Source organism: Vulpes lagopus, chromosome 24 (assembly GCF_018345385.1).
Source record: "Vulpes lagopus strain Blue_001 chromosome 24, ASM1834538v1, whole genome shotgun sequence".
NCBI lineage: Eukaryota > Metazoa > Chordata > Mammalia > Carnivora > Canidae > Vulpes > Vulpes lagopus.
In genome coordinates this window covers 37,688,091-37,716,017 of record NC_054847.1, presented here as the reverse complement: position 1 = coordinate 37,716,017, position 27,927 = coordinate 37,688,091, and the positions used below count along the sequence as shown (strand labels likewise).

Sequence of the window (27,927 nt, the reverse complement as noted above, 5' to 3'; positions counted from 1 at the left end):
CTCCCCTGTTCTTTTGTGTGTGTGTGTGTGTGTGTGTGTGTGTGTGTGTGTGTGTGGCTCCCCTGTTTTATGGTGTTTGCCTTTTATCTTTGTGATCTCTGCTTCATAGTTGTAGGATGGCTGTCATGGTTCAAGAAATCATGTCCCTATTTAAGGTAGGAACAAAGGGAAGAGGATAGGGCCAACCCTGTTTTTGTTTTTCTTTTCTTTTTTTTAAAATGTTTTCCTTTTGTGGGCTTTTAAAAATATTTTATTTATTCATGAGAATACACACACACAGAGAGAGAGAGAGAGAGAGAGAGAGAGAGGCAGAGACACAGGCAGAGGGAGAAGCAGGCTCCATGCAGGGAACCTGATGTGGGACTCGATCCCGGGTCTCCAGGATCGCACCCTGGGCTGAATGCGGCGCTAAACCCCTGAGCCACCTGGGCTGCTCTGTTTTGTTTTAATAGAGAAGTAGAAACTTTTTTCAGAACCACTCCCAGCTCTCCCCTCTTATCACCTAGACTAGGAGGGTGACTATTTAGATTTCCTAGTCTCTATGATATAGGTTCATAATGGGTGTTGGGTTAGTCTAAGTAAGTAATGTGTCTCTCATAGATGGTGACCGAGAAAGTTACCTCATCACTGCTCTTCCTATCTTCCACCTCAGCAGACTTCCAAGCTATGCAGAAGAATATGTGACATAAATAATAGATCCTGGAAATAAGCAAAAAGAGCACTCAAGATTAACTGTGCAATTGTGATGAACTTGTTGGGAAGTCGAGATAGATGAAAGTCTGGGATATAAACTCTGAAAGTACTTCAGAATAGGATCATTAGGGCAAATCATGGGCTCTCTATTATTTATTATTTTTTAAGATTTATTTTCTTATTTGAGAGAGAGCAAGAGTGAGCTAGTGGCTTGGGTGAGGGGCAGAGGAAGAGAATCTTCTAGCAGACTCTCTGCAGAATGTGGCGCCTAAGGCAGAACTCAGTCTCACAACCATGAGATCATGACCTGAGCTGAAACCAAGAGTCAGATGGTCAACCGACTGAGCCACCTAGGCACTCCTCTCTATTAGTTTTTTTTTTTTTTCCTAAGCTATGCTAAAAACCACAGACTAGGGGTAAATTAGAAATTAGCGAAGCCAAAAAGAAAATACTCTGAGAAAAACTTTGTAAAAAGATTCCACCATAACAAAATACATTATTTCAGATAACAGTAGGAATCAACTTATTTGTAGTCAGGGAGCAGACACATAAATGTAGATAAATATACAAACTCAGAAATGGTTGAAGTACAGTCTCATTTTGTGATTAAGACTTTTATGGTACATATTCCACAATCTTTTTGAGGAACTGATGAATAAAATTACTTTCAGTTCATGTAGAAGAGACCACTCTAATGGAATTGTTAAACTGTCTTACAATCAAACAAGTTTGTAAAGTGAATTTAAGCCTCACCTTTAATTAAGTCAAATTTATTGTTAAATATCTCTTGGGACCTGGAAACCTAATCACATTTTCTGACTAGAACAGCACTTTTTTCTTTGCACTGGGGATGCTGGGGTGAATATGAAGAACAGCTTTCTAGGTTGGTAGGGGGAAAGACAATGAAACATCTAATTATAATAAATGGACAGGGCTAATACCTAATGGTAGCACAGAGCCCACGGGTGGTATCAAAGGTGAGGAGACCTCACGGATACGTGGGAGTCAGCCAAAGAGAGGCACAGAGGTAGGAGTGGAGGTGGAAACAAAGGAGCCAACTCCAGGGTGAGAAAGCAGAGACTTGGGTTCTAGTCCTAGCTCTGCTACTTCCAGAAACGTGTGAAAGCCACTTACAGCACAAAATCTCCTGGCAAGAGGCATTTATCTATTTACTTGCTTGCTGCCCCTCCCCCTGTGGTGAATACCAGCCCTTATTCCTCTTAGGAGTTCTAAGCAGTTCTAGCAGTTTGGTGTTCTGCAGCCCGAATTAAGCTTAAAAACTACTGTTTAGTGTGTTACGTGGTACCTTGGGCTCTGAAACCTAAAGAGCATTTTCTCTTTACTGATAGTACTGTGTTTTCTATTTTTAGGAAGTTAAATCAAATCAGCATCTCTCCATCCCTTAATCCTGAACACTTAATACTAGCCACTTGCCTATAGCTAATGTAACAAGCAGAAAAATTTTAAAGTACCCGATGTTGTGTTCTGAAATAAATCTCCTCAGTTCAAAATTTACCTCTCCTTGTTTTCTCTTGCTTTCCAAGTAATTAACTCTCCTCTTTTTAGTTTGAACTATGCAGTGTAAGATTCCTCTGTAGTCATTCCAAGTGGAAAGCAATTAAAAAAATCTTTATTTATACTGCATGTACTTGAAAGTGTCAATCAGCTTCCTGACGTGCCATGCCAGCAGCATTTCATTTTGGTTGGGAATTAGGTGAACAGTAGTTGGGCCAACTCAGTGAATCATAAAACCTGCTAATTGGAGCTGGAAAATGTTTTTTGGCTATGCCCTGCCTCCTGTTTTAATACTATGACAAATTCTGACCATGCTGCTTGAACTCTGTGAAAGAGGAAAGTGGTTGCCCCTGTCGTCACTTGATCCAAATATGCTCCTTGGAAAAAGTAAGGTTTTTCGACGTTTAGATCCTTCTTTTACTGGGTATCTTATTACACTCATAAATTCAAAAGTACATTATTCATTTGTCAATAAAATATACAGGTCTCAAAACAGGCATTACCTCCCAACAGGTCTTTTTAGTTTCATTCACTGAATTTGTTCTATTTCTCTTAACGGAAACACAAACTAACACGCACGGTGTTTTTCTCGGGAACTACTTTTTCTTTAACGGCTTAACCCCAGTTTTCCCAGGCACACAATAGAGGGGAAAAGAATGGATAGTTTCCCAGGGGTGACAGCTGGTGTTTCAGCACCTGCTTTTACATCTGGGAAGTGGAGATCAGCAGTGGTTAAATCTCTATTGTTTGTTTAATGGACCCGATTTCATACTTAATTCTCGCCCATTGTCATTTTTCACTTTTGCCATAAAGTAAGGCTAGCAAGACCTTTTCCCCTTTGAGAGAGATGAAACTGAAAAATTTGGTCACAACCCTACTGCTTGAGGAAAAACAATGCTGCCATTCATCAAGGAGTGAAATAAAATGCTTTTCCCCATTAGTATAAGTGGTGTATTATTTGTCCTACATTTTAAGGGAAACAAAGTGAGCTATCTTGCAGGTATTTAGCAACATGTTCTCAATACTTTTAGGGTCTCAATCTAGATTCTGTAAGAATTTAATGTTTTCTTATTTAGATTTTCTTCTTTTGGGAGAATTAAAAAAATCAAAAAAATTTTTTCTTAGTTTATGGTATCAGAGCAGGAAAATACAAGTGTGACCCCAAGAAAGCTTTTGAAATACCTATGTGAGCTTTCTCTTAATGGAGGGAACATTAAACTATGATCTAGTAAATGGAATCTGGCAGAAGTCAAAGTGATTACCTTGGATTCACAGTAATTTTTTTTTTTAAAATTTATGATAGTCACACACACACACACACAGAGGCAGAGACACAGGCAGAGGGAGAAGCAGGCTCCATGCCAGGAGCCCGACATGGGACTCAATCCCCAGACTCCAGGATCGCGCCCTGGACCAAAGGGCACTAAAGGCAGGTGCTAAACCGCTGCGCCACCCAGGGATCCCGGATTCATAGTAATTTTATTCCTTTAAATGTGCTTTTGTATCCATTATATTACTTGATCTATATAGCCTTTCCATGACAGAGCACGGGTGAATAATCCAAAAGTGTATCTTTTCCCATGTATTGTTTCGACGATCATTTTTACTGAGATTTTTGCTCGTTTACTCTGTAGGTGTAATTAGGTGTGAAAATCTGAAGGCAGGCCTTTTCTCTTAAAGCCTTAAAGACTTTATCTCCTTCTTCCTGCAAGTCAGTATTTACTAACCTGTGTTGCTGAGGTCTGGTGGCTGTACAAATGACCCCTATACTGTAATAACAGAGTCGGGATACTAGAGGTGGATATTTGAGTCATTTACGCTTACACACTACACAGCGAACTGATATTCCTGATGCATGGTGGTTTTATTAGTGATTATGTCTGAAGCCTTGAACCTCCAATGGCTTCTTATGTATGAAACCTTCCAGGTTTGCTTCTGGTAAGTGGGAATCTGGGTTCACCGCCGCCTCCTGGAATCTCTCTCTGCCTGCCCTTCTGGGTTGTTTTCAATACCATTAGTCAAAGTTGGGTTTGCCATCTCTTATGCACAGGATATCTTGTGCTGTTCCTTGCTGTCCTCCATACTGTTTAGGCGTCTGGGAAAATCAATCTTACACAATTAGTACAGAATATCTTCAGAAAATGGGAGACAACAGGAGAGTAGACAGGAAACGAGACTGAGAACTTTAAGATTTGTTTCAAACCAAATGTTTTTCACGTAGGATGCAAAATGTTGGCACGTCATAAAAATATGGATGTGTATCTCGTTGTGCTCAGTTGGTAGAGATGGAAAATATATTTTACTTTGATCAAATAAATGCTGGAATATTAAAACAAAACAAAACACCCAGGCACCCCTGTGGGTACAATTTTAATGTTAGTAATAGCAATAGGAAGTTGGTTCCTGCCCAGATGGCAGAGAAAGTAAGAGCTCTTCTTGTTGTCCTTCACTTAAATCTGACTTAAATCGCTTATTTGTGAGCTGGGTGTGCATTCATTTATAACTCTTTTTTTCATGGGGTCTAAAGAATTCTGCTAAATTTAGGGGAAGGAGGAGTTACCTAAGAACAACAGATCAAGAAATCACACGGTTTTTACGCAGTGCGTCCTGAGAAGTCAGTAGCCCCATAACCGAAATGAAACCTGTAAGACTTCGGGGTATTCTGGAACTTCAATCATTTTCCCAAATTGTTACTTTCTTATTATTTTCTGTCTTCCCCAGGATGAGCAGTAAAGCCTTTACACAAAGGGGGGAAAAAAACCAACAAAAACAGGCTGGCTGTCATCCAAACGTTGATCTCATTTTTTTCTCTGACTTTAACGCCCTCACCTGAGCCAAAATGCAGGTGTTCCGTAAGCTTTAAATTCTTGGTCCACTTTTTATTTTTATTAAAGAAAAAAATCATCGTTGTTATGATCGTCATTACCAGGTAAGTGCTTCCTCGGGGCTCCCGGCTGCCTGCAGACTTCCCTTCACGGGCACCTTCACGGCGTGGCGGGCGCGGCTCTCGGCTCCGCGGGCACGTGTCGGGGCCGCCCCCGCGGAGGCCGTCGTTTGGCACATCGCCAACCACACCTCAGAAGGGCCCTGCGGCCCGGCCCGGACACCGGCCAGAGCGTGGGGCGGAGTCCGTGTCTGCGCGCGTTGCAAAGGCCCGTCAGAGAAATCTGGGTTTTCCATCACTCTTTTTTTTTTTTTCTCTAGACATTAAGCTCAGCCCTCGACTTTTAGGTCCTGTGTGTCTAAAAAGCGGAAGGCGCCATCCATCGCTGTGGTCGCTCTGCTCGAACGTGCACGACGCCCTTCGGCCTCCCGACGTGCCGCACACTGTCGTCTTCACTCGCAGGAGCACGTTCCGGGGCTCTGTGGCGTCGCACGCGAAGCGCGCTGCTGCCGGATTTGAATCCGGTGTGTGGCAAACGCTCCGACTGCGGCCCGAGGGGCGACTTGGGACTTCGACCCAAGTAGGCCGCGACGCCAGGAGTCACGTGCGGGCGGCAGGGTAGGCGTCCCCAGGCGGTGACCCCGAGGGAGCCGCACCCCGGCGCAGCGACGTTCACCTCCGGGGGCGCCACGAGGTCGCGCCGAGCGGGCGCCGCCGGGCTCCCACCGCCTGCTCAGGCCAACGGCCGGCTCAGCGACGGCGGGCGCACGCCGGGCCCTCAGCAGCCGGGAAGCGCAGCGACGCCCGGAAGGACGCCCACCGGCCGGAAGCCGCCTCACCGCAGGCCCTCGGGCGCTGCCCCGCCTTCCGGCCGCCGCGCGCGCCGCGGGGGCGGGACCGGAAGGGCGCGGCCGGAGGGGCGGGGCCGGGGCGGGGCCGGCATGGCGGCGCGGCGCGCTTGGAGGACCTGAGAGGCGGCGGCCGCGGCCACGCCCCGGGCGGGAGGGCCGCTCTGTGCGCGTCCGCTCTATGATGCTTGCGCGCGTCCCCCGCGCGCCGCGCTGCGGGCGGGGCGGGTCTCCGGGATTCCAAGGGCTCGGTTACGGAAGAAGCGCAGCGCCGGCTGGGGAGGGGGCTGGATGCGCGCGCACCCGGGGGGAGGCCGCTGCTGCCCGGAGCAGGAGGAGGGGGAGAGCGCGGCGGGCGGCAGCGGCGCTGGCGGCGACTCCGCCATAGAGCAGGGGGGCCAGGGCAGCGCGCTCGCCCCGTCCCCGGTGAGCGGCGTGCGCAGGGAAGGCGCTCGGGGCGGCGGCCGTGGCCGGGGGCGGTGGAAGCAGGCGGGCCGGGGCGGCGGCGTCTGTGGCCGTGGCCGGGGCCGGGGCCGTGGCCGGGGACGGGGCCGGGGCCGGGGCCGGGGCCGCGGCCGTCCCCCGAGCGGCGGCGGCGGCGGCCTTGGCGGCGACGGCGGCGGCTGCGGCGGCGGCGGCGGCGGCGGTGGCGGCGGCGCCCCCCGGCGGGAGCCGGTCCCTTTCCCGTCGGGGAGCGCGGGGCCGGGGCCCCGGGGACCCCGGGCCGCGGAGAGCGGGAAGAGGATGGACTGCCCGGCCCTCCCCCCCGGATGGAAGAAGGAGGAAGTGATCCGAAAATCTGGGCTCAGCGCCGGCAAGAGCGATGTCTACTACTTCAGGTACCGCCCTGGGGGGGGCGGGGCGGGCGGCGGGGTCGGGGGTCAGGGGTCAGCGGCCGACCCGGGCCGGGGGCCTCGGCGGGGGGGCCCGCCCCGGACTCGCCCCGCGGGCCGGGCGCAGCGGGGGCGCGGCGGGGGCGCAGGGCGGCGAGCGGGGAGCCCGTCACCCGCCCCGGCCGCGCCGCACCCCGTGCCGCGCCCACAGGTCACCGGCGGGGCAAGCCCGGGGCTCCGGGGCTCCGGGGTCGCGGAGTGCGCGGCCCCGCCAGCGGCTGTGGACTCCGGTGGAACTTCCTTGACACGTTTACTCACTTCGTCTATTTACTTATTCTTTTGTTTTAAAAGATTTTATTTGTCCATTCATGAGAGACACAGAGGCGTGGACACAGGCGGAGGGAGAAGCAAGCTCCTTGCAGGGAGCCTGACGCGGGACTTGATCCCGGGACCCCGGGGTCACGCCCTGGGCCGACGGAGGCTCCGCCGCTGAGCCGAACTCGCTAACTTTAAAACATAAAGCATCCAGTTGATAGAACGTGAGCGTGCTGTCCGGCGGTGAGCGGGGCCGCCCTCCGGGTGTGGAGGCCCGGGGGCCCAGTCGGCGGGACGCTGCCCTCGGCGCGCCCCGCAGCCCGCAGCCCGCAGCCCGCGCAGTGCTTCCCACCAGGCTTGCAAACGGTCTGAAAAATACGACTGTGTGTGTGTGTGTGTCCTCGTGAGGAGGTGGTCCCCGGAGTAATATGTCAGTGTGGACGTCGCCCCGATGTCCTGATCGTCCCGTCGTCACACGTACGGGACAAGAGTTTCCGTAAACTTATGTCATCTTCTCAAGGAAAAAAAAAAAAGTGAAAGTGGAGTTGCATTAGAACTTAGTCAATTGATCTGAGACCACTTGTTCTGAAATCTTAGAGGGTACGATGGCAGACGTTATAAATATTCAAAAGTGATGATCTTCTGTTTCCCCGTTATTAAATATTGTTTACTCCACTGACGCTGAAAGGGTCACTGCGGAACAGATTAATATTCCTCAGGGTCACGTGTTCCATTTAGTGCTATTCAGTTAATCACTTTTGCGTGCTCTTTCTTTAACAAGTTCTGTTTTCTAAGCAGGTAGTTTGCTGCCTTCTCTCTGAGCTGTGTGCTGATGCCTCGTAGCCAGTCGTGTTTTAGGAGAGTTGTCTGTGCTGGGGATTGAACTCCTTGAGGAACAGGACACTAGTCTATTCTCAGGGGAGCATCTTAGCCTTTGAGTTTCACTCTCTATGTCATTTCTCCTGGGATATAGTTTGTTTGGTTTTGGGATGACGCATTTGTTCAAACTGACTTTGGGTTATTGCAGTTTTTTTTTTGTTTTGTTTTCCTTTCAGTAGCTGGAAACGTTATTTCAAAAGGTCATCTTGCTGTAGTGCTCATTTTGATTTGTGATCCCCCCTTTTTTTTTCAAATGTGTTTTAAGTTTTTAAATTTTTTTTTTAAATGTAAACTCAGTAAGTATTTTATGGTAGAAAAGCTAATATAATTATTTTAAAGTGAACTTTCCAAACGAATTCATTTCTCAATAAATGAAAAACCAGTGTAGTGATAGTTATTTTCCAGATTAGAGTCTTTTTATTAGTGCAGCGTGATTTGCTTTTTACTTTATACAAAATGACAAGACATTTTGAACAAACAGATTTGTGCCACGGGTGTTCAGTGTAGGGTTGGAAGGAATGTTGCCTAAATGTTCATGGACTACCTGGGACATGTTAGTTAACTTTTCAGGATTGTAACCTCCAGTCTTGATTACCTTCTGAGATGTTACCTTCTGAAGTCCTGGGTCGCAGGGTAGCATGACGTATTTGTGATACAGGAGTTATTCTGACTTTGACTTCTGCTTGCAGTGACGAGTGATGGAGGGCACTTACTCCTAGTGAAGGTGAACACGTTATTTTTCAGACAAACTGTCGCAGCTTTGCATATCAGCATCCCCATATAGGCCTCGCCCGTTAAAAAACCAGTAGCTCACAAAACACGGGCCATCTCTCTTAATAGGTGGGTTAAGAGTTAACGTTCCCATTGGTAATGTGAACACCTGCACCCATTTGTTCACACAGTTTCTAATAATGCTAAGTCCTGAATTAGCCTGCCCCTGGGGAGATTAAACAAATCTGTGCCTGTTAACGTAGGGTGTGGCTTACGTTTATTAATTGGGCTGAAATGAAGCTCATTGGGAAAGCCTCAGATTTTGGTAAAATGGTGTTTTGGCTGTTTCCTGAGACTGCCAAGTTCTAGTAGGAAGGCGTGCCTCGAGTTGCCAGTTAAGCAATATAATTATGCCTTCTGTCAGGATTACTGATAGCGTTGTGGCAGTTCATGTATTATCATACAAAGTGTGTTTTTAAAAAAGGTGTGGTTAGATAAAGTGCTAGATCCTTGGTAATAGTTTCTGAAAAGTTTGTTGCCATCCTATGAACCCATTACGTGAACAATGATTTTCTAACTGGCCTCCTCGACTCTTGTCAGTTCTAGTTTTTGGTTCCTTGTACTTGCTGACTGGTATTTTTGAAATATTATTTTCCTCTGCATAGGACCCTGTAGAAACCAACTCATGCCGTTTTTATCAAGTCTAAACTTGTTGGTTTCTAGATTTTTGGTTATAATAGGGGTTAAAGACCTGGGAGTCATGGTAAACTGTTAAGCTGCTGCCATGAAATAGGTGGTTGGATTTTGGAAACATAATAGTAAATATTTTTGATTCTTGTATCAAAATGATGATGCATTTGTACCCTATCACATCCCTGAAAAAAGGATACAGTGGAACTGGAGAACAAGTAAATAATCGTAGGGAGCAGGTGCATGAAGAGAGACTAAAGTTATTTTGCTTTGATCTGGAAAGAAGAGGACTCAGAGGCAGTGTAACTGAGGTCTGTAAATCATGAGTGGTAGGATAAACGTAGAAGTCTCTAGGGAAGGCAGCAGAGCTCCGAGATGAGGAGGTCTAGAGTTGGTGCTATTCTAACTGCCCTTAACCATTTGGTGCACCCTTGAGCTTGTCACTCACACTTCCTGGTCCTGTGGTTTGTCGGTTTGTAAAGTGCATATGATTTTACCTGTACTACATAGTGTTACAAGGATTTAATTTCAGATCAGTAAAATGAATACGTAGATCTCTTGAAGCTTCGGATATGGTTAAGGACTAATTAAGGAAAACAATTCATTAAATCAAGTTGTATGGGCTGAACATAATGAATAGGTTAAAAAAAAAAAATGTGTTAGGTATATCTGACTTGTTACCAAAGGCTGGTATGGTGCCTTGAGGGTATGAATTTTGAATCATTGAGGATGTCAGAGTTCAGCCAGGCCTTTTTCCCTCTTTTTTTTTTTTTTTTGGTCTTTTGCCTTAAAAAAAAAAAAATTTACTCTGCCATATAAACTTTGTTGGAAAAAACTAGCTGAATGGGCCCATGGAGAGATTCATTGTCACATTTCTTAAAAAGTAAAGTCTTTTTGGCTTTCAATAAATTCTTTTCTCCTAATATCTTCTCTTTGGCTGTCCCTATGTAGTTCAGCCTGGTGTCCTCTGTGTTACTCTCCTGTGTATTTCCATAGAACCTATAGCTTCTCCCCTCCTACCCCCCCAGCTACAATCCTGAACACATAGATGCCATTAAGTAAGTGTTTACCAATTGATGTGACTGTTAAAAATTTGTGAAACAAGTCTTAAATTACTTTTTAGCTATTGCTTTAAATTATCTGGTGGTGTGCTGGGATGAAATTGGTTGAAATATTTTATTCGGTCCAAACATTTTCCAGTTCCTTATTTTCATTATTAATGTTGAGGATATTTTAGAAGTCTGGGAAGCATTGTAGAGATATAGTGAAATGGTAAGTAAAATGCTCATAGTGCAAAGATACAAGTGAGAAATCAACATTTGAATTTCACTGAATTTGTAATAAAGGGTCTTTTTTAGTATTGGGTCTTATGTGTCTTAATTCTATGTGCTGTTTTTTCATTTTTAAAGATTTTATTTATTTGAGAGAGAGAGAATGTGCGGAGATCAGTGTGGGGAGAGGGGCAAAGGGAGAAGCAGACTCTGGTCCATCCCAGGACCCTGGGATCATGACCTGACCTAAAGGCAGATGCTCAACCGACTGAGCCCCCCTCCCCGCCGGTGCCCCTCTGTTTGTGTATTGTGTCATAGTTCTCATAGTCTTGGCGCTGTTAGTATTATTTTGCTAAGTGCTATCTTATTGGGTTCTTATAACCCTGTTAGCTATAGGTACAGTTGTCTCCGTTGTACAGATGGGGACTTGGGACAGGGAAGTTAAGTAATATGCTTGAGGTTGTACTTTTGGTAAGGGGAGAGGTAGAATCCTGATGCAGGGGATTTAACCCCAGAACTTTTACCCCCCTGCTCTGCTGCCTCCCAAAGAGATCTCTACTTGTGACTCTTAGATACTGCAACATCTCATGCCTCACCTACTTTATTGAGCTCGGTGGCCTACTGAAATGATGTAATTAGTTATTACTATTATACTTGCACTCTTATGTTGACAAAAGGTAAATTTTAAATACTATTTGGTGGTGGAGCTATTGTATCAAAAGATGATCTTGCAGCTCAATATAATACTGGAGAGAAAAAAATAGAAAAATTGCGATAAATAAATTAAAGCAGTTTTATTCTGAGTAATAGAAGTGTTCATTTTGTTCAGAAATGTTTCCTGCCTTTTCTCTTGCTTGCTGTCTCCATTTTTGTTTAACTGAGGATTGACCCTGTTATTTCTCAGTTTTGTTTTTTTTTTAAAGATTTTATTTATTCATTCATGAGAGAGACACATACAGAGAGGCAGAGACACAGGCAGAGGGAGAAGCAGGCTCCCTGCAGGGAGCTTGATGCAGGACTCAATCCCAGGACCCCAGGATCACACCCTGGGCGGAAGGCGGGCATTCAACTGCTGAGCTACCGGGGCTGCCCATTCATAGAGGCAGCATGTTCCCTAAGGAGCAAGCTGTGGGTCATCTTCATTTTTAAGGGCTTTCACTTAAATTAGAAGAAATCAAATTGTAACTTGAGGGCTAAATGTAGCTTATCAGATACTTTTATGTGTTTCCTGCAAAAAGCTCATGTACTTCTTTCAGAGTTGAGGTACAATTGAAATGTGCCCTACAGACCAATTAAAATAAATCTCTTTAGTTGAGAGGAATGAAATGTAATGTTTATTACTAAGTGCTTACTGCATAATTGCACGTTTGACTTGCTTTTAGTCTTTTTTCTTCATATTACCTGATTGAAGCCTGGATCTGGAAATAAAAGATACGCAGCTGTGGTGGAGATGGTGCTCTGATAATTCTCTCAGCTGTACCGTTGCAGTTTTTTGTGTTGTAGGAAACTTTGTTAGGGTGCAACATTGCCATCTGTCCTACATCTGATTTTTTAAATCTGACATGCAAAGTCTCACCTGCCAGAACACCCATAATACCTGTAGTAGAGGAAATACATAGCTCAGAAGGAACCGATACACATGTTCTAAAAATAATCTCAAACAGAAATTGATGATTTTGTCAAATTGCTTTTAAATTTCATTTGTGAGATGTAGAGCCATAATTTAATTGTTCATGATTTTAATTAATGGAACAGAAGCTGGTGATTTGCAAAGGAGGTGATACTTTGTGTTTTTGTGTCTCTGGTTTTTTTAGATTTCATGGTAGGACTAATAGAAATTCACAACTTTTTAGCCTGTGTTTGAGATCTTTTTAGATCTGCATGATGAATTAGAAGTAAATCACCAGGGGTGCCTGGGTGGCTCAGTGGCTGAGTGTGTCTGCCTTCAGCTCAGGGTGTGATCCTGGAGACCCGGGATGGAGTCCCACGTTGGGCTTCCTGCCTGGAGCCTGCTTCTCCCTCTGCCTGTGTCTCTGCCTCTCGCTCTGTGTCTCGAATGAATGAATAAATCACCAGTTCTTATTTTATGGACTTACTTTTTGGCTTGGAGTATTCATTTCCTTTGCAGCCCTTGTTTATTGGTCTTTTTTTTTTTTTTTTAAGATTTTATTTATTTATTCATGAGAGATCCCGGGTCTCCAGGATTATGCCCTGGGCTGAAGGCGGCACTAAACCGCTGAGCCACCCAGGAATCCCCCGTTTATTGGTCTTTTACTGCTATTTGCCATTTCCACTAAGAAATGACTAGGCAAATTGTAAAATGAAGTTTTGCTTAACCTTATCAGAACTTCTAAAAACCAAAACTTCCCAAAGAAGAAGACTAAAAGTATGGAATAGAATGATTTAAGTAATATCTGTGGATCTTTTTTTTTTTTTTTAAAGATTTTATTTATTTATTAATGAGAAATAGAGGCAGAGACACAGGCAGAGAGAGAGAGAGAAGCAGGCTCCATGCAGGGAGCCCGACGTGGGACTCTATCCTGGGTCTCCAGGATCACGTCCTGAGCCGAAGGCGGGCGCCAAACCTCTGAGCCACCCAGGTGTCCCAATATCTGTGGATCTTATGATTTTGCCTTGTCTTAAAATATAAATTCAAACTCATTTGGGAATTTGATTGCATGAGCTGTAAATGAATATAAATAATAGTAAATATAAAAAATAGATTTTAAAACAGCATTTCACATTTGTCAGGTATAATTATGAGCTATTTACAAGTGAGAGGAAGAAGAACATATTACAGATTTTTGAGGTATATTTTGGTGTTCTTTTTGTACTGGAAGAATCCATCGGTTAAAGCAAGGATGAAAGCCTGAATTCAAATTATTTTTAACATGTATACGTTGATGTATGCATCTCTCTTTTTTTTTTTTAATTTTTTTTTTTAATTTTTATTTATTTATGATAGTCACAGAGAGATAGAGAGAGAGGCAGAGACACAGGCAGAGGGAGAAGCAGGCTCCATGCACCGGGAGCCCGACGTGGGATTCGATCCCGGGTCTCCAGGATCGCGCCCTGGGCCAAAGGCAGGCGCCAAACCGCTGCGCCACCCAGGGATCCCGATGTATGCATCTCTTTAAAAAGGACTTTCCTGGGGGCCTCTAGCAGAAATGGGCAAGTGCTGTGGCATTTTGAGCTAAGCATAATTCTGTTGACCTTTACCACCTTTGCTATAATGGTTGACCGTCTTGCTGACCACCAGATTCTGAACCTCCTCAAGGTCAGTGGCTGAGTCTGATTCATTTTTAAATCTCTAGTATCACCCACAGTCCCTGCTATACGGAAAGCTCTTCAGGAGTTGCTTGCTGAATGAAGTTAGTAATTCATACATTTTTCTACTAAGTGATACAAAAAACTTCTGGTTACTGTTGGCTGTAAATAGAGACCCAAGACCATCTCTTTGGTGGTGGTGCCGCCCAGCAGCCTGTTTTGCACTATACCAGGTATGCAAATATTGGATAGCTGAAGTAAACATTCTTATGTGTGTTTAGTGTTTGTGTATATATTGTATATAGATTTTTAGACCTGGAGGGATCTCTATAGGGCTTTTGGTGTCCCTTTTCATATTAAAAAAAATCCTTTTATCCGTTGCTTTAAACATCTACCATCAAAAATTGCCTTTGTATCATCATGAGAGGATAATATATTTCTATTTACTTTTAACTAATTTATTATTTCTTTGTGCTGTAACTATGAAATTGTTTTAGTATCTGGTAGGAAGTTTATAATAAAAGATAAAAACAATGTAAAAGTAGACATACAAAATACATGTTGCAGCTTTTTACTGCTAGATCCTACAGTCCTAAGCTTACCTGTCAGATTACCATAGCAGTTTCTAAATGCTTTCTCTCCACTTCTGCTTATTTGAAGACCAGTAACCTGTCAGTAGACTACACTTGTGTTGCACTGGCTTAGAATAAGAATGGAGACTTTTGAGTCAGAGAATTGGAACTTGAGTCTTGAATCTTGCTTTACTGTTTTAACTGGGACAGATTTATAAGCTTCCATAAATAAGCCCCTGATTCCTCATATGTAAATCAAAGGTAAGAAATCTACCTCATGGAATTTTTTGAGACGAAATGAAACATGTAAAGCATTTGGCATGTAATAGATGGTCAGTAGATCAGTAAGATGGTAGTTTCTTTCCCTTCACTTAACATAAAGAGGTATGTGTTTGTTAATTACGTGGAGATTCACAGTATGTTGTTTTATTTTGAGATGTGACTATGGCAGATCTTAGGTTGTTGTACATGTTCATCAGAGTTTTTAGAAATATTTAATTTTTTCCCGATTATTAAATGACCCATGCTCAGTGTGGAAAACTGGGAAAATATGGAAGAGTGTAGAGAGAGCAGTGACAATCAGCCTTATAGTCCTAAAGAGAATCAGTGTTAAGATTTGGACACATTGCCTTCCTCCTGTGTATATGTGTTTATGTTCTTCTTTGTTCTTTTTATACTGGAAGAATCCATAGATTAGAGCAAGGATAAGTGTCCTTATTAAAATTATTTTTAACATGTACACAGTGTTGTATGCATCTCTTTAAAAAAGGCCTTTCCCAGAGGCCCCCAGCCCTTTTTTCAAAGCATCGTCTGTTTTGGGGGTATACTTACTGCCTATTTTCTTTATCATGGAAGAATTCAAACAAATGCAAGAGCAAAAGTAGTTAGAAAAGTATAATGAGCCTCTCATGTGCTCATCAGTGAGTTTTAACAGTTATCAACTCCTGGCCAAACTTACTTCATCAGTATTAAACCCCTTTTCCCGTTATAGTTTGAAATAATTCCCAGGTGTATTTAATTTCTGACATTTCCCTAACAGTATCCAGTCACCAATTCAACCAAAATAACCAGTGTGTTTCCTTTTTCCTTTCTCAAAAAGTGAGTGTCTTAAGGCAGTAGGATGGGATTAGGTACAATTCTACATTTATTCACTTTTCTGTTTTTTAGTGGATCATGTTGGCTTATATTTTTTAAACTATGATATAGAGATAATAGAATCTACCAGTGATATACTGTTTGCATGTAATTTTTGTTACATAAGTGATAGTTAATGGCATAAGAATGATTGGTACAGAATTTGAATTATACTTAAGGTGTTTTATACCATTTAAAAAACTGCATTGATGATTCCTTAAACATTTGTGTCAAGGGAGAAAGTGGAATGCTGTCACAATTTACCGGCAGCCAAATAGTGAATTTTTCTCCTTAATGATACTTTAAAAATAGTTCTCTACTCCTCCCCCAACTGCTAAGGAAATTCTTTAATGCTCAAATTTGCCCAACCTCCCCCCCCTTTTTTTTAAATCTACTTTCCAATTTTCAGGGAGTCTATCCTGTTTGTATACTTCAGTGTTTATGTTCTAAACATTTTATTTATAGAAATTTTCAAACACATATAGAAATGTAAAGAGAATCATATAAGAAATTACTAAGAACCCAGTTTAACAATTGTTCATCTTATTTCTTCTATATCCCAGTCCACTACCCCTGACTCAACTTTCATTGTTTTGTAGCAAATCTGACATCATATAGTTTCATTCATAAATAATTACTTCAGTACACTGTTTGCGAAGACTTAAACTTGTAGAAGTTTTATAAGCTCAGTATTTCAAAACTAGAATCCAAGAGATGCCAGCGGGCAGTTCATGATTCTTTACCTGATACTGGCAGCAATCTCTCTATGGTTCAGAGGAAGGAGACATTTCACTACTTCAGTTGGGAAGGCTTATGGAGGAGATAAAATGTGCATTGGTGTTTCGGGGCTCTTGGGATTAGGGCTGGACTCATGTGTTATAGGTCAGGTTAAAAGATAGGATTTGCAAAGGGCTCAAGAGGGGAACCATCCAGCCTATTCAGAACAGAGTGAATAAGCCAGTATAGTTGGAGCAAAGGTCACTGGGTAAGAGGAGTGGAAAATAGGGTTTAAAGGTTCAGAGGAGGGATCCCTGGGTGGCGCAGCGGTTTAGCGCCTGCCTTTGACCCGGGGCGTGATCCTGGAGACCCGAGATCAAATCCCACATCGGGCTCCCTGCGTGGAGCCTGTTTCTCCCTCTGCCTGTGTCTCTGCCTCTCCCTCCCTCCCTCCCTCTCTCTCTCTCTCTCTCTCTCTCTCTCTGTGACTATCATGAATAAATAAATAAAATCTTTAAAATAAAAATAAAGGTTCAGAGGAGGCTAGATGAACAAGGATCTTAAATGCAGGGCTGAGATGTTTGGCTCCCTTTTGCTAATGGGGTAAAGTCATTGAATGCTTTTAAACTGGAACCGTATGGTCAGAGTGGTGTTGTAGGAAGAGTAATTTGGATAGTGGAGAATGCAGAGACCATTAGAGTTAGCCTGTCCTAGTGATTTAGACTCAAGCTGATAAAGACTTGATTTAGGCAATGGCATTGGACAGGAAGGGTGGTTTTTTTTTTTCTCTTTTCTTTTTTTTTTTTTTTTTTTTTAAGATTTTATTTATTAGAGCATGAGCAGGGGGGAGGGGCAGAGGAAGAAGCAGACTCCCCCAACCCAGGGCTCAATCCCAGGACACTGGGATCATGACCCGAGCCGAAGGCAGCCACTTAACTGACTGAGCCACCCTGGCGCCCCAAAAGGATGAATTCAGAGGTGAATATGAAGGATCAGGATTTAATAACTGACAGGAGATGGGAGGATATCAGTACGACAGGAGAAGATAAAATCTGCAGAGGAGTCACTTTGGGAAAGGCCTGCATGTGAGGGTTGGGAGGAAAGGAATTCAAGAAAGAGGGATTAGGAGCTAACTTGTATTAGATTTCTCTGTGCGTATGGGTCACAGCTTCGAAGCTGTGGCAAATATTATTTGAATTAATTGATATGGCAGTTTTCTGATGATATATTTTTATACCGAAGTACAAAAACAAAAAGATCATTTCAATTTCAGATCTTAGTCTCCGCCAAAACTTGACTTGCGGAGACACTTGAGAAATCTTTTTCTTCCAATACTTAACTCTGTAACTAACAAGTAAGCGGTAACATTTAAAGAGGCAGAAAACAATAGAAAGAAAGTTGATGTTTCTTTATCCTCACAACTTTTCCAGTGCTGTAGCTTAGAGAATTTTTAGTGTGGAGGTTTTTATTGTTCCTCACAAAGTAGAGGGTGATGCCCTTGGGAATATGATCTTTGGCTACATAGCTGCCGTCTCCTGTCCATACTCCTCCTCGTCCCTCATAGGCCAGCTTCACCTTATTGCACTCGGACTGTTGCCACCCCCACAGTTCATCCTGTTGGAAACTGGTTTGAAGATATACTTGTGTTTGCTCAGACTCTGGTCTCCTCATAATATTTGACTAAATGTCACGATGATCCATGTTACCCAGGTAACATGAAAAAATAGGTTCTGCTGTTAGAGGAGGGTTTTCCGAGTGCAGTTTGCAGAGTGCACAGGCAAGCCACAGGTTCTCAGAAGAATTAATTTTTACGTGGAGACTAGCAGGGCATGTTACAGTTGAGTAGCTCAGGGAATGATGATTATAGGTGAGTTTATAGAGTGATAAAATGTGAATGTCACTAAATTAACCATAATCTAAGTAGTTTCTGGTATCTCAATGAAAGTTTCATAGAGTTGAAAGTCAGATGCCAAATAAAATTTCTTTCTTTTTGATAATCTATAGTTAGAAACCTCTAAGAGTTAGGCTTAAGAAGGGCTTTAGACGGTTCAACCAGAGTGAAAGCTGGCAAAGACATGTAGCTCAAATGATGAAATGTTCGTATGTGAAAATAAAACTCATGTCTTTGGTTTTCATTTAATCATGACTTTAGGGTATTTGGAGGGTAGGAGAAGTTAAAGGTGAAATCACAAGTTAGTTCAGGGCTGGCATATCGAGGGGGCAGTTGGTAGGGAATTTTTTTTGTGGTTGAAAGTGAAATATTAGTATTTCATTACTGGGATTAGAAGTAATCACTTTGGTTAGAGAAAACAGAAAATGACTAATATCCTTCCCTACTCTAGTAGAATTTTTTTTTTTAAAGTAATTTCCCTAAGTTATAGTTTGCTGCTTTTAGAATAAAAGCTTAGTCACGTTAAGTTCTGGTGTGTGTGAGACTGGGACCTACCGCAGCCATCTTACGGGCTGACAGATAACTTAGGCACTCTGGGTTAAGACCAGAGCTTAAATGACACGCATCATTTCTTCATCTAGCATTATTTCATCTGCCACTTCCAGGATCATTTGGTGCTACGCAGATATCTTAGATCTGATGGGCAGAGTTCTTAATGAACCATTCCGCTGGGCCTTACCTTTCTGTGCATTTGCCTTCATCTGGTGCAGAGGAAGAGCCCTTGTTTAAAATCTCCTGGGGCAGCCAGGTAGACTTTCCTTAAAGCATCAAGCACAAGCTACAGCAGTTACAGAGAAGACAATGGCTTGTACCACTGTTCTAAAGGCAGCAGTGTGTATGACGAGTACTTGGAGCTATCCAATATAGATGCTTCATAGAATTCCATCTTTATGACAGGGCACAGTGATTTGCTATGAATGACTGGTTGGTTACCAGTTGATAATCCACCTTTTTTTGAGATATGTTAATAGTTAAACTTGATTTCCACCTCTCTTACTTCATTACTGATTAAGTTTATTAGTAGAGTGTCTCAAGGCCTTTCTCAGTTTCCATTTGATTTTTTTTAAATCGGTAAATATAGGAACAATTTCAGCCATATTACAGTACTAATTTATTTATTTATTTTTTTAAAAATTTATATTTATTCATGATAGAGAGAGAGAGGCAGAGACACAGGCAGAGGGGGAGAAGCAGGCTCCATGCAGGGAGCCCGACACCGGGACTTGATCCCGGGACTCCAGAATCGCACCTTGGGCCAAAGGCAGGCGCTAAACCTCTGAGCCACCCAGGGATCCCCTACAGTACTAATTTAGATCATAAATTGGGCAATCACATTTCATGAGTATGGCCTTTTAACTGGGTTCTTAAGTATTTGGATTTCCTTAATTTGGGGAGTAGTGTCTACAACCGATCTCTAATGAGTTTTGTTCTATGGAGGAATGTCGTAGTGAGGCTCTATAGTATGGTTTCAACAGCAGTTTGGAAATGGCATTCCAACTGTTCCATTAGGAATGACTCATTGTAGGGCTCATTTGCAAAATTAATCAGTTGATTTTTTTTTTCTTTTTAAAGATTTTAAAACATTTATTCATGAGACACAGAGAGAGAGAGAGACAGGCAGAGAGAGAAACAGGCTCCATGCAGGGAGCCTGATGGTGGGACTTGATCCTGGGCCTCCAGGATCACACCCTGAGCCAAAGGCAGACGCTTAACCGCTGAGCTACCCAGGCGTCCCAATTGATTTTTTTTTTTTAAAAAAAATGACTTTCTAGTTGTCTCTAAGCTATATCCTTAAAAATAATGGTGCTTATCTTTTTGGTAGAAGTTGCTACCTTAGTTTTTCATCTTCTGGAACACTAGTATGTCGAAACTAAATTCACTCTTAAGCTCAGCTTTTACTGCACTAATGAGATGTCTTATTAGTGGGCTGCTTGAGAACTGTCAGTTGTTACTTCCATCTGTAGGTTGAATTTTAGAACTTGAATTGTGTTTCAGGAATACTTACATTATGTGATTGTGGAAAAAATGCTGATTTGATCATCATTTGTCTTAAAGTCAGTGGTGGCAGAATGAATACCAGAGAGTTTGTGACAAAGTGTGGTGTGTTGCTTTGGATTTGACCCAGAGAGAAGTTTTGTTCTTCCAGGGCAGTATTTTATTGCTGGTTTCCCAGCTAAAATTCTCCACTGTCATCGTCTTCAGTTATTTTTCTTTTATTGTGGTTGATTGGTACAAGGCTAAGTTCTAAATGGGACACGTTGGCTTTTTGGAGAAATATTTTAGAATTCTTACAGTTTTCGTCTGGTAACATATCTGTGCCAACCTTTAACAGTTGATTTTAGCACATTTGGCCCAGAAAACTTATTAGATAAGACAGGGGCATTTTTCCTAGAAGAATTTTCTTATAGAGCAATGCCAGACAGCAAAAAAAAGTTTTAGGAAGGAATGGTTTAGCTTTCTGTATAATTCTGGCACTTTTATAATTTTTCAGCTTTGACAATATTTCTTATGAGAAGTAAGTAATTCTTGATAAGCTTTCCCAAGGTCAGAGTTTGGCTAATAAAACTCATGTCAGCAGTGTATAAAAACAGTTGCAAATGTTTGCCTTAGTTTTCTCCTTTAAGTAGTTTCATTAGGGAGCCATTTAAATATTGTTGGAATTCAATATTTTTTTCTATTGTAAATATTCAGAGTTCAAATTGATAATCCGAAGAGTATACATGGATTCCAAGTATTTGTGTGTGTGTGTGTGTGTGTTTAATAAGGATTGTTGACTTCAGAGAGTTTTTTCTGAAATTCTAAATACTACTGACATTGTGTATATGTAATACTTATCTCCCTCCCCCCAAGCATTTCAAAAGTCAATTTGGAAATAAGTTTGTAATACTGAAGACATTTGTAGTGTGCCTGTTGTGCTGTGTATGCAGTTCTTATGGGGTTTCTGTCCCAGGCTGCTGAGTGAGTGACAGGGCGGGGATGGGGGGATAATCTGCAGTAACATCTGTTATGTACTCCAGTGGGGTACCTAGTGGAATGAAATAATTCAGTGACACATTATCTCTTTTTACAGGGAAGTTATGACATTCCTTTAAAACTTTACCGTATCTTTTGGGGCACCTGGGTGGCTCAGTGTTTGAGTGTCTGCCTTTGCCTCGGGTTGTGACCCCCGGGTCCCCGCTCATTAGGCTCCTTGCAGGGAGCCTGCTTCTCCCTCTGCATCTGTCTGTCATGAATAAATAAATAAAACCTTTGAAAAAATTAAAAAAAAAAACTTTACCATACATTTCAAAAAAAAAAAAAAGTAAAAATGTGGTGTAACAATTGGGATAGAAAGAAATGTGAAGAAAGGTTTATGTAGAGATCTAGAGGAAACATTGTTATCTTTTGTACAATGAATGTTCTCTTTCTTCTAGTCCAAGTGGTAAGAAGTTCAGAAGCAAACCTCAGTTGGCAAGGTACCTGGGAAATACTGTTGACCTCAGCAGTTTTGACTTCAGAACTGGAAAGATGATGCCTAGTAAATTACAGAAGAACAAACAGAGACTGCGGAATGATCCTCTCAATCAAAATAAGGTTGGTGAATTTACTTAGAGCATATGGATGCTATTTCAGAAGCTCTCCACAAAGCATTTTACATTGTAATTATGTCACTAGAATTTTGGCTGGCTGAATGTCCCAGTCTCTTCTCCTCCCCATCCCCCCCAAAGCATTTGGATTTAAAAATCTGATTAATTTTCTGGTAGTTGGCAGTACTTTGCATAAGTAAATTGTGCACAGTTGAAAATAGTATTTCAGGATCTGTCTAGGCCAACACCACATTTTTGGCCCACTGGGACTGTTTACAAAAGATTTCTGTGTGATGTTACTTGTCTCTTTTTTTTTTTTTTTCTTAAAATAGCTCCCGTTGCCCAAAAAGAGGCAAAATTTTAATGTGGCAAATATCCTTACCACATAGTTTATGCTTGCCTATCAATTTTCAGGATTAGGATTTGAGAAAGGGCAGTTTTTATTTTGATTTTTGATGATGAGGATATGACTTAGCAATAATGTTCTAATAACTGTGATTGGAGATTTTTCTATCATTCCTTTAATTGAGCTACTTAGTTAATGGTTTATAGGAATTTAAACAAGTAGCATTTGAATTATTACGCTAATTTAATTGTATTAGAGCGCCCAATGTCTTTACTAAGAAAGCTTCTCCCACATCCATGAGGGCAACTAATCTCATATAACCATTTTGCCTCAATTTTTCTTCCTCTGAATTTCAGAAATATATGTGTATTGCCACCCCTGTCATTTCACACTGTGAAAATAGTGGAGGGAAAAGTAAGGGCTTTCCTTTCCAGGGCATATATAACCTTGATACAACCTTGCATGCCACTTGGGAGTACTGTGTTCATTTTAGGAACCCAGAGGCAGTGTGTAGGATGGGATGGGCTTTGGAACCAGGCAGGCATGATTTGATATACTGGCTCTACCACTTACTGACTGGCTCAGGCAGTCATGGGTAACTCTTTTAGCCTCGATGGTCTCAGATCTCTCATTTGTAAAACTAAGGTAATGAACTCTTTCCCTTTGCATTATTGCAAGGAGTAAATAGGAATTTATATGAAAACATCTAATAAAGTATTTGACCCATGTGAGTTCCTTTCCTTTCCCCCCTGTACCTTCCTAAGCACCAGACTTCCTTGGTGAACAGTGTTGCTTGGCGGCCACTGTACATGGACATTTTTTGACCCAAGATCTCTTCCTCTGTCTCTTTTTACTTTTCCTGAAGGATATGGGTCTCTGCTTCGTATCTCTCTTTATTCAGAATTCAGCTTAATGGTTTGTTAATCATTTAATTTCCAAAAATTTGTGTGGGGGTCAGAGTACATTGTTTTTTCATCTGTTGCATTGGTTACCATGCATTGATTTGTCACAGGGACAGTGTCAAATAGCTTGTTTATAGGCAGAATGGGAAGAGAAGGCTGAAATTGCTTTCTCTGTTGCTTAACAATGGGGTTACTTTAGGTCGATAGCTATGAAGGTGTTAAGGGTAAAAGATAGTGGTGCTAGAAGGGAGCTCAGATACTGAAAGTGAGGACTTGTAGTGTGTATAGCTCTGTGATTCAGTTTAAGAAAACCTTTATTCTGGGTTCATTTTGCTTAAATATACAGAAGAAAATTAAGATTTAGTTTTCTAAAACTGCCTTTTAAAAAACTCTAACCACAATGCTGGGTACCTATCCAAAAGGCTCAAATATTTATGAAATGAATGGAATGCTTTCAAACTGCCTTATTGTTGTCAGTGTCAGAGTTAAACTACACTAAGTATAATATGAAGATATATTCCTGATAGTTATGATTCACTAAAAACCAAAAACTAATTCGTCTCTTTAGTTCGTGTGCACCTTTATGCTCTAGCTGCGCTGGACCGCCCGTCGTCCTGCACCATGGCATGTGCTTTCAAGATTCTGCTTGCTCATGTGCTGTTTCCTCTGCTTGGAATGCGCTTCCCCCCTTCCCCTCCACCTGGTGAGCTCCTCATCCAAGGCCCAGCTCCATTGTCTCCACCTCTGGGAAGCCTGCCCCTGCGTTCTCCAGGCAGAACCAGTCCCTCCTTCCATAATGCCTCCCTAGTGCTTTGCCCTTGTACCTGTTACTGTTTGTCTGCTGCAACTAGACTGTGAGCTCCACGAGGGCAAGGACTGTGTCTGGTTTGTTTTGTTTTGTTTTGTTTTTTTCTGTATAGGTAGTGTAAAAGCTAGCACACGGTAGGTACTTAGTAAATGTTTGCTTCGTATTTATTTGCATTAATATCCACCTCATTCCAGAATTTTATAGTGGCCATAAGTATTTATTGAATAAATTAATATTCCACACGTTATTTTGAAAGTGCCTTTCATTGTCATTGTTTTCTGAAGTTTATCTGAATTTTTTTTGGGGGGGGAGGGGCCCTAGTCTTATATTTGCAGTTGATTTTAGTTTAATGAACCAATCACAAAAATGGAATTTTGCAGTTTTAAAAATAAGCTCTCTTGGAGTAATGTCAACATTTAATATCTCTATAAAGCAGAACGTGTATTCGTGGCTAATTATGTATTCTATCTTTTAAAAAAATAATGTAGTATGGAGAACACTCCATTAGTAAAAGGAATGTTAGCTAGTTTTGCTGTATAGTTATAAACTTGGGTGAAGTGCATTATTGATTGTGTTGTTTTTGAGGTTTTTAAAAACCCTTGAAGGAATTTGAAATGTAATTAACAAAAATAAACTTTGAAACAGGTTAAATTGTAGTTTATAATGACTGATTATAATGAGACCTTAATACATGTTCTATATCAAAAGTGAGTTTACTGGGCATGTAATATTTCAGGTACGGTTGAGAAAATATCTTTTGAAGATCTTTGCAAAGTGGTAATTATTTTAGAATGAGCAGGTACAGTGGAGTGGGCTTTGTCTTTTGATTAATATTTGCTGTTTACAGTACCTATTGCTGCTTGTCTCAGTCTTAACCTTACCCTGAAAATCTGATCCATTCTTGATTATACTGTACCTTACTGATTTGCTACTACCATAATTATTTCTAGTTGCTACCTCCATCTTTCTAACTGATAAAGTATTTTCAAGTAGGTTACTGAAGATACTCCATTAGGTTAATGGAAAAAGACTAGACAAAGATTTGGAAGTCACCAAGTTTGAAGTAATGAGCAGCTTTCTTAAAACTTACTCAAAGGGAGAAGTTATTAGTTACATAGTGATAGAAATGTTTTAGCCAGCAGCCACCTGTGTCTGGCTGGTGAGTAATTGGAATGTGGCTAGTGAGACTGAATCACTTGATTTTTAGTTTTATTTAATTAAAGTTTAAATAGCCCCATATTTCTAGTGGCTACCGTATTCAGCATTGAGAGCTATGCCTCTCAATATGTAAATAAGACAAAACCTTTGCTTTGAGAGCTAAAATTTTTTTTTTTTTTAATTGATTCATTCATGAGAGGCACAAAGAGAGAGGCAGGCTCCCGCCTGATGTGGGACTCGATCCTGGGACCTAAGGATCATGATCTGAAGCAAAGGCAGACGCTCAACCACTGAGCCACCCCGTGCCCCGAGAGCTAAATATTTAGGCATTCATGCAGGCTTTGATCTTTTAAAGAGGGGAGATGTTCCAAGGTTTCAAAGATATGATCCTCAACATTTTAAAAATGAAGCTAATTTCTTAAAAAGGTAAGTTTCTTTAAAAAATGTAATTGGAAAGACTAGGATTGGATAAAAAAGTATAGTGATTCTGAGTTCAAACTATGTTTTGGGAACTCTGCTAGTTTGTTTTTGTTGCCAGCAATTCCTATTGTTTCAGTGTTTCAGATTTGTAAACATTAAACTGAATTCCTTGTCCTAGTCCTTAACAACACTAAACATAAATTAAAGCTACAAAACTCATAATATCTAAGTTCTCTAACATTAATGTAGTGTATGTATTTTATAAAATGCTCACAATAATATGGCATGGGATAAGTTACTTTTTAGGTTGGCTTGTCAGTGCTACTAATACCTTGGAAAGACTCAGTTCTTTCATCACATTTCTCTATTCACACAGATTGGATACATTTGGAGATAAAGAGCATCCTATTGTCTTGAATCAATTTTAAAAGTCTGCCATTATTCATTTCTCATGAATTACTTTGGTTTATGGTATGGTATGCTATTGTGATTTTATAAACACAGCCTTGGATTCTATGTGTCTGTGACCTAGGTATGTAACCAAATGATCTAAAATGTGATCATTTTAATTATCCTCAACAAAGTAATAAAAATTCCTGTAGAGAGCTAGTATGTCTTGGGGGCAATTTCTGCAGTTTGAGAACTTAAGTGAATAGGTGGTGGTGGTTTTGGTGGTAGGAATCAGGTTGGCTATTAGATACAGAATGGGTGCAGTATGAAGAATGGATTTGGGAGAAGATGAAACTAGAATTAGGGATAGTGGTTGGGCTGTTGTAGTCTAGAAAAGCAATGATGGCAACTAATGCTATAGCAGGAGTTATGGAAAGGTGTGAGATTCAATTGAGAAATTAGTAGATAAGTGCTGATGATTTTAGAGAGGCAGAAGTGTTCATGCCTGCTGCAGTTCTGGCTTGAGTCACTTGAGGTGAAGGTCAATAAAGACTAGGGGAGGAAGAACAAGTTTGGGGATGAAGTGAGGAAGACCGAGTTAAAATAGTTTTGTTTCTTGGAGTTCTGAAAGGATCTTTTGCTCCCCCAGGAACTCCCAGGTCATGCTTTGAGAAGTCCTTTCATTGTGGTTTGTCATAACTGTTAGGATTGCCTAACAAAGGGGCAAATAGGAGAAAAGTATCTTGTCACATTGTTGGTAGTGAATAAATGAAATAAATTAGTCTTGTGGGGAGTAAGAAGGAACTTCTTCTAGAAAGGTAATAGAATCAAGAAAATGTATTGTACTAAAAACCTAAGAAAGAAAACTTTTGTTAAGTGACATGGCAAGATCAAGGAGGCTAAGGACTTTGTAGTATCTGTTGGATTTCCAAATTAGAAGGCATCTGGTGACCTTTCATAACCAATTTTGAGGAACCAGAAGTCTTATTTAGAATGCTGAAAAGTTTCTGGGAAATGAGAAATTAGAAGCAAAATGTAGCCTGCTTGTTTAAAAGTTTTAAAATTTTGATTTGTTACTATTTGATTAGGTAATTTGTACACAGGGTCAAAGTATATTCAATAAAAAAGCCTCCCTCCCTCTCCAGCCTCTCTGTTAAGGTCCTCTTCCCGAGAGGAAATTATTGTTAATCTTTTTTTTTTTTTTTTTTGTCCTTCCAGAGCTTCTGTGCATTTACAACATGTACATATATGTGCATTTTTACCTCTCTCCCCATAAAAATGGTTAGTCTAGTCTTACAGAGCTTAAATGAGAGAGGGAGGAGAAAGGACAGTATTTAGAAGAGAATGCATTACTAAAGAACATTATCATTATTATTTTTTCCTTTAATGGATGAAAGAGGCCAATAGAGAACCAATAGAGATGTCAGCCCGGTGTCCAGCCTGAGAGTACATTCTTCAGAAGGCCTCTAGGAACCTTTGAACTGAATGCAGTAGTTTCTGTTATGCTTTTTTTCTGAGGAGAGAGTCTATTATTTTTATCAAATTCTCAAAGGAAAATATAGCTGAGAAAGCTAATAACCACAGTTTAGAAGCAGGAGAGGAAGCAAGGCCTTGGCAAGATATGAGGGACCCACTTACTTGCTGTAGCTCAAATTAGGCCTTTGTTGAACAAATTAGGGATTTTTCAATTATTGAAGATAGTATCTTAGTGGGCTGACTTATTTCTGTCCTTGGGAGCTTGTACTAACCAGTACTAATGAACTCTGTGGTAGGATCAATTCTGATTACAAGCTCCTGATAGTGCACACTATGTGCTGTATCCAAACTGCCCTTTGGATTCTTCCTAGACTCTTTCCATCCACACTGAAAATAGTGATCTCATTCCTTTTACCAACATTCTTGGCTTATAGAGAAAGTAACTAAGATATTTTCCAAGGGTGCTTGCTGGTGTCCTCTTTATCAGTGTATTAAGTACTTGTTGAATGGAGTGTCTTCTTGTATCTCTCTAGTGGATATAATTAGGGTGGAGAGGGAGAGTGAGCAGATCACAGGTGATA

The 27,927-nt window shown here is 41.5% G+C and overlaps 1 protein-coding gene across 1 annotated transcript in view; it reads left to right on the top strand.

The window, feature by feature from the left end:
* The first annotated feature begins 6,092 nt into the window (after positions 1–6,092).
* Positions 6,093–27,927, top strand: part of MBD2 (methyl-CpG binding domain protein 2) — a 65,823-nt gene continuing 43,988 nt past the window's right edge. The window contains exons 1-2 of the mRNA XM_041739547.1: positions 6,093–6,779; positions 21,694–21,853. Of these exons, the coding sequence (XP_041595481.1) occupies positions 6,232–6,779; positions 21,694–21,853 (708 nt within the window). The 5' untranslated portion in view covers positions 6,093–6,231. The remainder of the gene's footprint in view (positions 6,780–21,693; positions 21,854–27,927) is intronic.